This window comes from Heterodontus francisci, chromosome 32 (genome assembly GCF_036365525.1).
Source record: "Heterodontus francisci isolate sHetFra1 chromosome 32, sHetFra1.hap1, whole genome shotgun sequence".
NCBI classification, from domain to species: domain Eukaryota; kingdom Metazoa; phylum Chordata; class Chondrichthyes; order Heterodontiformes; family Heterodontidae; genus Heterodontus; species Heterodontus francisci.
In genome coordinates, this window is record NC_090402.1 from 58,679,764 (window position 1) to 58,691,511 (window position 11,748).

An 11,748-nucleotide genomic window follows, 5' to 3' on the forward strand; every position below is an offset into this window, starting at 1 on the left:
ATGAGGTAGTAGATGCATTGGTGTTAATTTTTGAAAAATCACTGGATTCTGCAAAGGTTCCATCAGACTGGAAAGTAGCAAATATATCCCCTCTATTCAAGAAAGGGGGGAGACAGAAAACTGGTAACTATAGGCCAGTTAGCTTAACGTCTGTTGTGGGGAAAGTGTTAGAATCGATCATTAAGGAGGCTAAAGCTGGGCACTTAGTAAAACCCAAGGTAATTGAGAATGGTCAGCATGGTTTTGTGACAGGTTTAACCAATTTATTGAAGTTTTTTGAAGGAGTAACATGCGTTGTGGATAAAGGGGAGCCCGTTGACGTACTGTACTTGTATTTCCAGAAAGCATTTGACAAGATGCCACATAAAAGGTTATTGTGCAAAGTAGGAGCTCATGGTGTAGGGGATAACATATTAGCATGGATAGAAGATTGACTGGCTGGCAGAAAACAGAGAGTGTGCATAAATGGGTCCTTTTCTGATTGGCAGGATGTGACGAGTGGAGTCCCACAGGGGTCTGTGCTGGGGCCTCAACTTTTTACAATTTATATCAATGACTTCGATGAGGGGAGCAATGGCATGGTAGCTAAATTTGCAGATGACACAAAAATAGGTAGGAAAGTATGTTGTGAAGAGAACATAAGAGCTTGCAGACCGATTATAGATAGGTTGAGTGAGTGGATAAAAATCTAGCAGATGGAGTATATTTTGGGAAACTGTGAATTTGTTCACTTTGGCAGGAAAAATAAAAAAGCAGAGCATAACTTAAACAGGGAACAACTGCAGAATTCCGAGGTGCAGAGGAATCTAGGTGTTCTAGTGCATGAGTAACAAAAAGTTAGTATGCAGATACAGCAAGTAATAAAGAAGGCTAATGGAATGCTATCCTTTATTATGAGAGGAATTGAAAATAAAAGTAGGGATGTTATGCTTCAGTTATACAGGGCATTAGTGAGACCACAGCTCGAATAATGTGTGCCATTTTACATCTCCTTATTTAAGGAAGGATGTAAATGCATTGGAGGCGATTCAAAGGAGGTTCATTCGATTGATACCTGGAATGAGCAGGATAGCTTATGAGGAAAGGTTTGACAGACTGGACTTATTTTCACTGGAGCTCAGAAGAGTGAGGGAGACTTGATTGAACTTTATAAGATCCTGAGCGGTCTTGACAAAGTGGTTGTGAAAAGGATGTTTCCTCTTATGGGTGAGTCCAGAACTCAGGGGCACTGTTTTAAAATTAGGGGTCGTCCTTTTAGGACGGAGATGAGGAGAATTTTTTTCTCTGAGTGGGTTGTGCGACTTTGGAACTCTGCCTCAGAAGGTGGTGGAGGCGGGGTCAGTGAATATTTTAAAGGCGGAGGTAGATAGATTCTTGTTAGCCAGGAATCAAAGGTTATTGGGGGTAGATGGGAGTGTGGAATTCGAGATACAAACAAATTAGCCATGATTTTATTGAATGGTGGAGCAGGCTCGAGGGGCCGAATGGCTAACTTCTGCTCCTAATTCGTATGTTCGTAAGAACCAGACTGGTTTTTATGACAATTGACAATGGTTACTGAGACCACGCTGAAAATAACCGCCCTGGCTTGGGCCTGGATTTGTCCAGACTGCATATAACTTATTGAATTATACCTGTCCACAATGAATCTTAACCATGCTGACGTGGACCTGTCCCAGACTGCATTTAACCTTCCTGGAATGAACCTGTCCGTAGTGAATGTAACCATGCTGATCTGAACCTGTATACACAGAGTGTAACTATGTTGTACTGCATCAGTTTACATTAAATGTAACCACCCTGAACAGGACCAGCCCACACTGAATGCAATGGCACTTCACTGTACATGCTCGTACAGAATAGAACTGTTCTGAGCTGGACCTGTTTACACGGAATTGGACCTGTCCACATTGAATGTAATGACACTGACCTGGACAAGTGCACACTGAAAGTAATTGTGATGAACTGGGCCTGTGCACACCTAACGTAACCATGCTTAACTGGACCTGGCTACACTGAATACACAGACTGTTGTTTTAAAGTGAGTGTACAGTCTCAGAGAGATTAGGAACCACGTTGCATGTGACGGACTGAATAATGATCAGGAACATTTTCCTTTAGGATTAGAATATCCCTGGTCAGTTATACCTTGTTCTGAGACCACACAAGTCAACCTGAGGGATTAAAATCTAATATTTCATGTACAAGATTCATTTTCACCGTTGCAGCCATCTATTTAGCTTTTCATTAACCTTTCTGTAGAAATGTAACTGATCATAGGTAGTCTCTGAGTATTTCATTTTAGAGCCATGTCAGATCCCTTGAACAACATTCCATTCCATCAAAACATAGACACAACCCCTGCAGCAGCTTCACTAATGTATTTGTTTCAATTAGAGTAATTAACGTAAAAGATCAACAATCCAATTATCTCCCTGGAGCCTAAGGTATAAATGTGCCAATCTTTCAGTGTAGTGCAGAACATGCTCAGAGTTTCTGATAGAAATGCATGGATTACCAAAAGGTCTGGTGTTTGCCATTTACTATCCTGTCCTTGCAGCTATTGGTGTTCCAGGTAAAGTATTTTAGTTAGCCATTAGTTACAGGAATCATCTATTAGTAGTGTCACTGTTCTTCTTTACTAGGAGTGCTTTTCCATGGCACTGAAATCCTTTCTCCCCTTTAATGGGTAACTGTTACAGTTAATGAGACAATTTCTCTTTTTTAACTGATATAATTTCTCTGCTTCTAAAGTATCATTTTTCTGCTTTAATGGCATTCATTCTCTATGTTAATGATAGAATTTAATCCCTTTACTGACAGGATTTCTCTCCATGAATGGCATAATTTTTCCCCATTAACAGTGTCATTTCTGATTTTTACTGGTACATTTTCTTCACATTACAGGTATAATTTCTCCCCTTTAAGGGTATAATATCTTCAGGTGACTGGTACCATTTCATCCCTTTAATTGTAGAATTTCTCCCATTTTTGTTGACCATCTTGCACTGTAAATGTAGTTTGACTGAGTTATTGACACTGTAACTATGGTGAATTATCACACTGTTATCACAATTTAAATGTAGTTCTATTGTGTTATTGACATTAACAGTGACAGAGTAATTCCCACAAATGATTCATTGATTGAGAACATTGAACTATAGATAATTCCTGACAGTGTTTACTGAAAGAATTTATTGAAGGAACATTATTAGGCATTGAGTTTTTGACAGAAATATAAGCAGCAGCCTCAAACTCACAGAACACAGTTTTTCTACTTTCAGTCTCTAACTCTCATTGATTCATTCCAGCTCTCCTCTTCCAAAATACCTTCTGCTGATGGTTCTATAGTGACTGCTGCAGAGTCCGGGTGTTCTTTCTCACCCTAGCACTTGACAATGTCTCAGACTGTTAGTCCTCACTTCTTTCTCTACATTGAATGAGGCCACAGAACTATTGGCATCTCTCGCATTTGAGGCACCAAGTTTTAATTTCAATGTCCACTTGGACCTGAGCTGATCATTTATCCCGACAGCACAGCGCAGTACTGAGGAAGTGCTGCATTATAGGAGGGACATTTCTCCAAATACGACCTCATCATCTTCCAGTTCTGGTGGTTCAGATCAACACCAAAGATCCCAGGTGACTGTCAGGAGAAGCGTGGGAGTTATCACTACGTCTTCACTTACATCCTTTGTGCAAAGTCAGAAAACGCTGCTTTGTCTATTCGATCCTCACTGTTTGAGCATCTTTTTGAGCAAATTGACTGTGGAATTTTCCAACAATGAATAATTTACAAACAATTCATTGGCTGAGGATGTTTCTGGCCCTCAGTAGGATGTAATCCGTTTGAAATGCAAATATTTGTTTTCCAATTTTCTTGTTAATTTTCACATTTATTGTCATTGTATTGCTTACTCTCTGATGTTATTTTTCTTGTCTATTTGATTTTTGTATGATGTTTTCCTGATTACTTCATGTTTTTCTTTATGTTTCATTGTAATATTTTGCATTCTGATGTTATTGTTCTGTCTTCTTTTTGATGCAGATGGTCATTTTAAACACTGACAAAGGGCTCATCGGTTTGCGATAGTTTCCATCTCAGAATCACAGGCAAAACTGTAGATTTCACGCAGAATTCGTAAAACAGATGATTTGGCTGGGAGTCTGACCAGTGAATTTCCTGTTTTCCCTCTCTCACAGACATGCACTGGCCCAGTTTGTCTCACTCTCTCTCTCTCTCTCTCTCTTTCTCTGTTACAGCTAACTTGGCAGTGATTATGATCCTGTCCCGAGGAAGATGTGGTCTCTCCAGATGTATCACTTACTACCTGGTGTCTATGGCAGTGACGGATCTCCTGGTCATTATCACTGCTGTGATATTAAACCGGATTGCTGGTATTTATTTCCCTTTCAGTTTCTTGTCAATTACACCGATATGTAGTCTCCGTATTGCCCTAAACTATGCAGCCATAGACAGTTCTGCCTGGTTAACGGTTGCTTTCACCTTTGATCGATTCACGGCCATATGCTGCCACAAGCTGAAAATTAAATATTGCACTGGGAACACGGCAGCGCGTGTTATTGGAATGGTCTGTACGCTGAGCTGTTCAAAAAATATCTTCTTGTATTTTATATATGAACCTTTATATATAATTAACAATGTACCCTGGTTCTGCAGCGCCAAATTAATATTTTATACATCAACTGCATGGGTCGTATTTGACTGGATTCATCGCATTTTAACTCCCTGTCTCCCATTCATTCTAATTTTACTGCTCAATGCTCTGACTGTCAGACACATTCTAGTGGCCAGCAGAGCACGCAGGAGACTCCAGGCCCACAGCAATGGAGAAAATCAGAGTGATCCAGAGATGGAGAAGCGGAGAAAGTCCATCATTTTACTTTTCTGTGTCTCGGGAAGTTTTATCCTGTTATATTTGTTATTTCTTATAACTTTCCTCTATGTCCGAATTGAAAAAGTTAGTTATTTCTCAGGTTCAAATTTCAATGAATCAAACTTTATTCTAGAGGAAAGCGGATATATGCTTCAGTTTTTAAGTAGCTGCATCAACCCATTTATTTATGCAGGGACCCAGAGTAAATTTAGACAGGAGTTAAAGAATGGGGTGAAATATCCACTCAGTCTAATTGTTAAATTATTTAAATGATGACAATAGTGAAATCTAACATAAATTGCACATTATATTCCATCCATTGTTGTTCTTGTTCATGTCTCACATGACCTTCTTTCCCAGATATAGTCACTCACTCTGAGATCCTCACCCACTGTGTCATTTTAAGAATGTATAAGGAACACTGCAGCGTGGCACAATTCAGTGTTGTAACCTGTTTTCCTTTAAGTTCGAGTTCTCTTCCCCTTGCTTACTCAGGTTTAGTACATTACCACAGCCCCAGGGCCCTGAAGTATATCTACATTTATATGAGAGAGAGAGAGCGATTCCGACCGCTGATCTGTTATGGGATATTGTCATGAAAACCCCACCTGCCACATGGAAAATATAAATTTCATTAGTTGGAACATTGCCTGAGACTTTTACTGGAAATTGTTGCAAATAACTTTTCAAAAAGAAAATTGGGCAGCCAAGATGGCCACGGCAATTTGCATATGAAACACCAACAGAGTAGACTGGAGACAACATGACTGAAGCAACCCAGCTAGAACAATAGGGGTGCTTTCTGATTAAATTACCTGAAATGGCTTTCTCAACACAGTCATCAGCAGCCATTGACACCCATTGACTTTGAAAGAGCCAACTCCCAACAAATGTGACTGGACAGCCTGAGGGGATAGCCTTGAATCTCAGAGAACATTCCAAAAGGCCTCATTAGAACACAAAGAGATTTGGTAATTTCATGTGACTGTTGTGCAACTCTGGGAAGACTGGGAGTTTTTGTAAGTCAGAAAGCAGAACAGTAACTATAAGCCATCAAGGGTGCAGCACTCTCTCTTTCTCTCTCTCTCTCTCTCTCCAGTAAAGGTCAAACCAGAGAAGGGCAAAAGGGGAACCTGAGACCCCTTCTTTGCCTGGTCAGAACAGATGTCAAGTTTAATTGTTTAATGAAGGAACTTCAATATCCCTCCTACATATTGTTTGGATCATGAGGATGCGCTCTGAAATGCAAACACACTATTCCCATGCATTGTTCTCCACTCACAGCTGCACTCTTGTTCCCATAAACATAATAACAGAGGAATTGCTGGAGGAAAAAGACAAAAGACCATCTTGTTTACCTTCTCCTCTTTCTATTGACTAATTAGGAGACATCCCCAGTGTCATCAAACAAATGAAACGAATCTAACAAAAATGCCCCCTTTTTAAAGAGGCACAAAGAATAAACACCCAAGTCATAAAATGAAACTTATCAAATTAAATGTGGATATTATCTTCACTATTATGTACTACAGTCACTTAGTCTTCTACCATCCTGCTAGTCCCATGATACTCTGTTAGTGTTGACTATTCACAGCAATTAATCTCTATCAGTTAGTCTATCATAGACCCAGTTATGGGTTGGGGAAAGCCCCAATGATGGGGAGCTTTAGGAACCATCGAACCAAAGCCACCTGTTTCTCCTCAGTAATGCTACACTTACATGTCATGTCTCAAATTATTCATATACTGTATTCCAAACTGGCATTCTATGAATGTAATCTATCTAATTTGCATTGTAGAAATCAGTACAATCGAGTTTCACTGTGTCTATAGTGATCCTTTTCCATAGATTGACCATTCACTCAATGAAATAGTGTTTCTGCAGATTGGTTTTGATTTTACTCCCTTTGAGTGTCACAAGAACAATGGCTACATTTGCAGACGGAACAAAGCAGAAAATATAAGTTTCTCTCCACCATGAATGGTGAGATTTCTTTTTCAGGCTGTGTAACTGATTAAAACTCTTTCCACAGTCAGCACTCAATGTGTGTCTCAGTGCTTTTCCAGTCTCACTGAAGTCTGAAATATTTTCCCTCTGACAGTGTGGGAAAACATTTTTCCTGTCTGTCATGTTCAGTTCTACACTCTCTGATTCCCCTCTGTTTGCATCCCCTGAAGGTGCTGACTCGGGCTGGATTGAGTGCTACAATCGTCTGCTCCCCTCCCTCTCTCTTCCCCTGAATGTACTGTCTCTGGATGGGTTCAGTTCTACACTGACTGGCACCGCTCTCCTCTCTTGAAGGTCATAGAAAGAAACATAGGAACAGGAGTTAGTCATTCAGCCCCTCGAGGCTGCCCTGTCATTCAGTTTGATCATGGATAATCTCGATATTATCTCCATCTTCCTGTCTTGCTTCTGTAACCCGTAAAAAAACTTGCCTATCCTCAGTTTTGAAATTTTCAATTGACCCCGAGTTTCAATAGTACTTTGGGCGGCACAGTGGCGCAGTGGTTAGCACCGCAGCCTCACAGCTCCAGCGACCCAGGTTGAATTCTGGGTACTGCCTGTGTGGAGTTTGCAAGTTCTCCCTGTGCCTGTGTGGGTTTCCTCCGGGTGCTCCAGTTTCTTCCCACAGCTAAAGACTTGCAGGGTGATAGGTAAATTGGCCATTACAAATTGTCCCTAGTATAGGTAGGTGGTAGGGAAATATAGGGACAGGTGGGGATGTGGTAGGAATATGGGATTAGTGTAGGATTAGTATAAATGGGTGGTTGATGGTCGGCACAGACTCGGTGGGCCGAAGGGCCTGTTTCATTGCTGTATCTCTAAACTAAACTAAGAATTACATTGGAGTACGGTAGCATAGTACTCATGTTACTGAGCTAGTAATTCTAAGGCTTGACTAATGATCCAGCCACATGACTTCATGGTATACTGTCGAGATAGAGTGGCCCTGGCAGCCCTCAACATTAATTCTGGACCCCATAAAGTCTCATGGCATCAGGTCAAACATGGACAAGGAAACCTCCTGCTGATTATCACCTACCTCCCTCCATCTGCTGATAAATCAGTACTTCTCCATATTGAGCATCACTTAGAAGAAGCTCTGAGGGTAGCAAGGGCACAGAATGCACCCTGGATGGGGAACTTCAATGTCCATCACCAAGAGTGGCTCAGTAACACCACTGCTGTCCAAGTCCTGGAATTCACAATTGGTAGACTGGGCCTGTGGCAGGTGATGAGAGAACCAACAGGAGGGGCAAATCGATTTGACCATGTCAAATAGGGGAAGTGGTGCCATAGTGGTAATGTCACTTAACTAGTAATCTAAAGCAGCAGGCTAATGCCCTGGGGGCACAGGATCAAATCCCACCACAGCAGCCGGTGGAATTTAAATTCAACTAATGAACAAAAACCTGGAACTGAAAGCTTGTTTCAGTAATGGTGCCATGAAACTATCGTCGATTGTCAGAAAAAAAAGCAGCTGGTTCACTAATCCCCTTTAGGGAAGGAAATCTGCCATCCTTACCTCTGGCATACATGTGACCCCAGACCCACAGCAATGTGGTTGACTCTTAACTGCCCTCTGAAATGGCCGAACAAGCCACACCCTTGTGAAGAGCATTAGGGATGGGCAACAAATGCTGGCCTTACCAATGACGCCCACATCCCATGAAAGAATGTTTTAAAAATCCACACTAATGTAGCTGTCGCACATAGATCTAACCATAACAGTATTGGTGGGAGTGACAACAGCATAGTCCTTGTGGAGATGAGGTCTTGCCTTCACACTGAGGGCACCATCTTGTGTGGTACTACCACCATGTAAAATGGAATAGATTCAGAACAGATTTAGCAGCTCAAAACTGGTCATCCATTTGGTGCTGTGGGCCATCAGCAGAATTGCTTGACACCACAAACTGCAAATTCATGACCTGGCATATCCCTCACTCTATTACTATCAAACTAGGGGATTAACCCTGGTTCAATGGGGAATACAGGTGAGCATTCCCAGAGCAGCACCAGGCAGACTAAACATAAGGTACCAACCTGTTAAAGCTACAACACAGAACTACATTGCATGCTCAACAGTGGAAAGCAGAATGCTATAGACAGAAGTAAATGACTCTACAATCAACCGACCAGATCACAGCTCTGCAGAAGTGCAACACGCAGTCATGAATGGCGGTGAACAATCACAGAATCACAGAATTGTTACAGCGCAGAAGGAGGCCACAATGTATGGAAGGAGGAGCTTCCTTGAACATCCCCAACATCAATGATGGGGGAACCAAGCAAGATAGAACTTATCTTCAGCTAGAAGTGCCGAGTGGATGTTCCAACCCGACCACCTCCTGCGGTCCCTGAAATCACAAGTACCAGTGTTCAGACAATTTAGTTCGATATCCTGTCCATAAAAACAGTACACATACAATCCAGCCAATTACCAACCTATCAGCCTACTCATCTACCAACTGATGAATGGGGTCAGCAACAGTGCTATAAAGTGGTATCTACTCCGAATAACCTGCTCATTGATGCTCAGTTTGGGTTCCACTAGGACAACTCAGCTCCAGACCTCTTAGCATCCTTGGTCCCAATATGTACAAAAGAGCTGAATTACAAATATGATGTGAGAGTGACTGCCATTGACATCAAGGCAGCATTTGAACAAAGAGTCCTAGTAAAATTGAAGTCAATGGGAATTGGGGTTGGGGGTTGGTATTTGTGAGCGGGAGTTTGGATCTTTTCCTGCACTGCCTGGAGTCATACGTAGCACAAAGGAAGATGGCTGTGTTTGTTGGAGGTCAATCATCTCCGCTCCAGGGCATCCCTGCAGGAGCTCCTCTGAGCAGTGTCCTCGGCCTAACCATCTTTAGTTGCATTAATAATGACCTACCTTCCATCATATGGTACAACAAGATATAGTCTACGCACTCCGCTTGTCATTCAACTGCATTGCCGTCTTCGAATTTCCCACCATCAATACCATTGGCATCAACATTGACCAGAAATTTAACTGGAACAGCTACATAAATACTGTGACGATGAAAGTAGGTCAGAGGCTGGGAATTCTGCAGCTGTAACTCATTTACTGAACCTCCATAGACTTTCCAACATATGCAAGCACAAGTCAGGAGTGTGATGGAACACTCTCCATTTGCCTGTATTATTGCAGCTTCAATAACACTCAAGAGGCTCGATGCCATCCAGGAAAAATCAACCTGCTTGACTGGCACTCCATCCAGCACCTTAAACATTCACTCCCTCCACCATTGGTGCACAGTGGTTTTAGCATTTACCATATACAAAATATGTTGCAGCAACTCATCAAGATTTCTTCAACAGCATCTCCCAAACCCGCGACTTCTACCACCTAGGAGTAAAAGGGCAGCAGATGCATGGAAATACCACCACCTGCAAGTTCCCCTCCAAGTCACACACCATCCTGATTTGGAAATAATTCACCACTCCTTCACTGTCACTGGGTCAAAATTCTGCAACTCCCTCCACATTAGCATGGTGGGTGTACCTACCCCACATGGACTGCAGGGTTCAAGAAGACAGAGGGTATCAGTGAAAGGATGCTTTTCTGAATGGAGGGATGTGAATAGTGGTGTTCCGCAGGGATCAGTGCTGGGACCTTTGCTGTTTGTAGTATATATAAATGATTTGGAGGCAAATGTAGCTGGTCTGATTAGTAAGTTTGCGGACGACACAAAGGTTGGTGGAGTTGTGGATAGTGATGAGGATTGTTAGAGGATACAGCAGGATATAGATCGGTTGGAGACTTGGGCGGTGAAATGGCAGATAGAGTTTAATCTGGACAAATGTGAGGGAATACATTTTGGAAGGTCTAATACAGGTGGGAAGTATACAGTAAATGGCAGAACCCTTAGGAGTATTGACAGGCAGAGAGATCTGGGTGCACAGGTCCACAGGTCACTGAAAGTGGCAACGCAGGTGGATAAGGTAGTCAAGAAGGCATACGGCATGCTTGCCTTCATCGGTCAGGGCATAGAGTATAAAAATTGGAAGTCATGCTGCAACTGTACAGAACCTTAGTTAGGCCACACTTAGAATATTGCGTGCAATTCTGGTCGCCACACTACCAGAAGGATGTGGAGGCTTTGGAGAGGGTACAGAAGAGGTTTACCAGGATGTTGCCTGGTCTGGAGGGCATTAGCTATGAGGAGAGGTTGGATAAACTCGGATTGTTTTCACTGGAACGACGGAGGTGGAGGGGCGACATGATAGAAGTTTACAAAGTTATGAGTGGCATGGACAGAGTGGATAGTCAGAAGCTTTTTCCCAGGGTGGAAGAGTCAGTTACTAGGGGACATAGGTTTAAGGTGAGAGGGGCAAAGTTTAGAGGGGATGTGCGAGGCAAGTATTTTACAGAGAGGGTGGTGAGTGCTTCGAACTTGCTGCCGGGGGAGGTGGTGGAAGCAGGTACGATAACAACGTTTAAGAGGCATCTTGACAAATACATGAATAGGATGGGAAAAGAGGGATATGGACCCTGGAAGTGCAGAAGATTTTAGTTTAGACAGGCATCATGATCGGCGCAGGCTTGGAAGGCCAAATGGCCTGTTCCTGTGCTGTACTGTTCTTTGTTCTTTGACAGTGAGGGAACAGCGATATAGTTCCAAGTCAGGATGGTGTGTGACTTGGAGGGGAACTTGCAGATGGTGGTGTTTCCATGCATCTGCTGCCATTGTTTTTCTAGGTTGTAGAGGTCGCAGGACTGGAAGATCCGGTCTAAGGAGCCTTGGTGCATTGCTGCAGTGCATCTTATCGATGGTACACACTGCTACCACTGTGCATTGGTGGTGGAGGGAGTGAATG

General features: G+C 42.5%; 1 protein-coding gene across 1 annotated transcript; it reads left to right on the top strand.

Moving 5' to 3' along the window:
• Nucleotides 1-2,505: 2,505 nt before the first annotated feature.
• LOC137347534 (probable G-protein coupled receptor 139) lies at nucleotides 2,506-5,171 on the top strand. The gene is made up of 2 exons (XM_068011988.1): nucleotides 2,506-2,575; nucleotides 4,264-5,171. The coding sequence occupies exons 1-2, from the start codon at nucleotides 2,506-2,508 to the stop codon at nucleotides 5,169-5,171; spliced, it is 978 nt and encodes a 325-aa protein (XP_067868089.1).
• The last annotated feature ends 6,577 nt before the right edge of the window (nucleotides 5,172-11,748 follow it).

Coding starts and splice junctions, on each gene's coding strand:
- LOC137347534 (XM_068011988.1), top strand. CDS start 2,506: ATGCATGGATTACCAAAAGGTCTGGTGTTTGCCATTTACTATCCTGTC. Junction 2,576..4,263: donor TGCAGCTATTGGTGTTCCAG/GTAAAGTATTTT, acceptor TCTCTGTTACAG/CTAACTTGGCAGTGATTATG.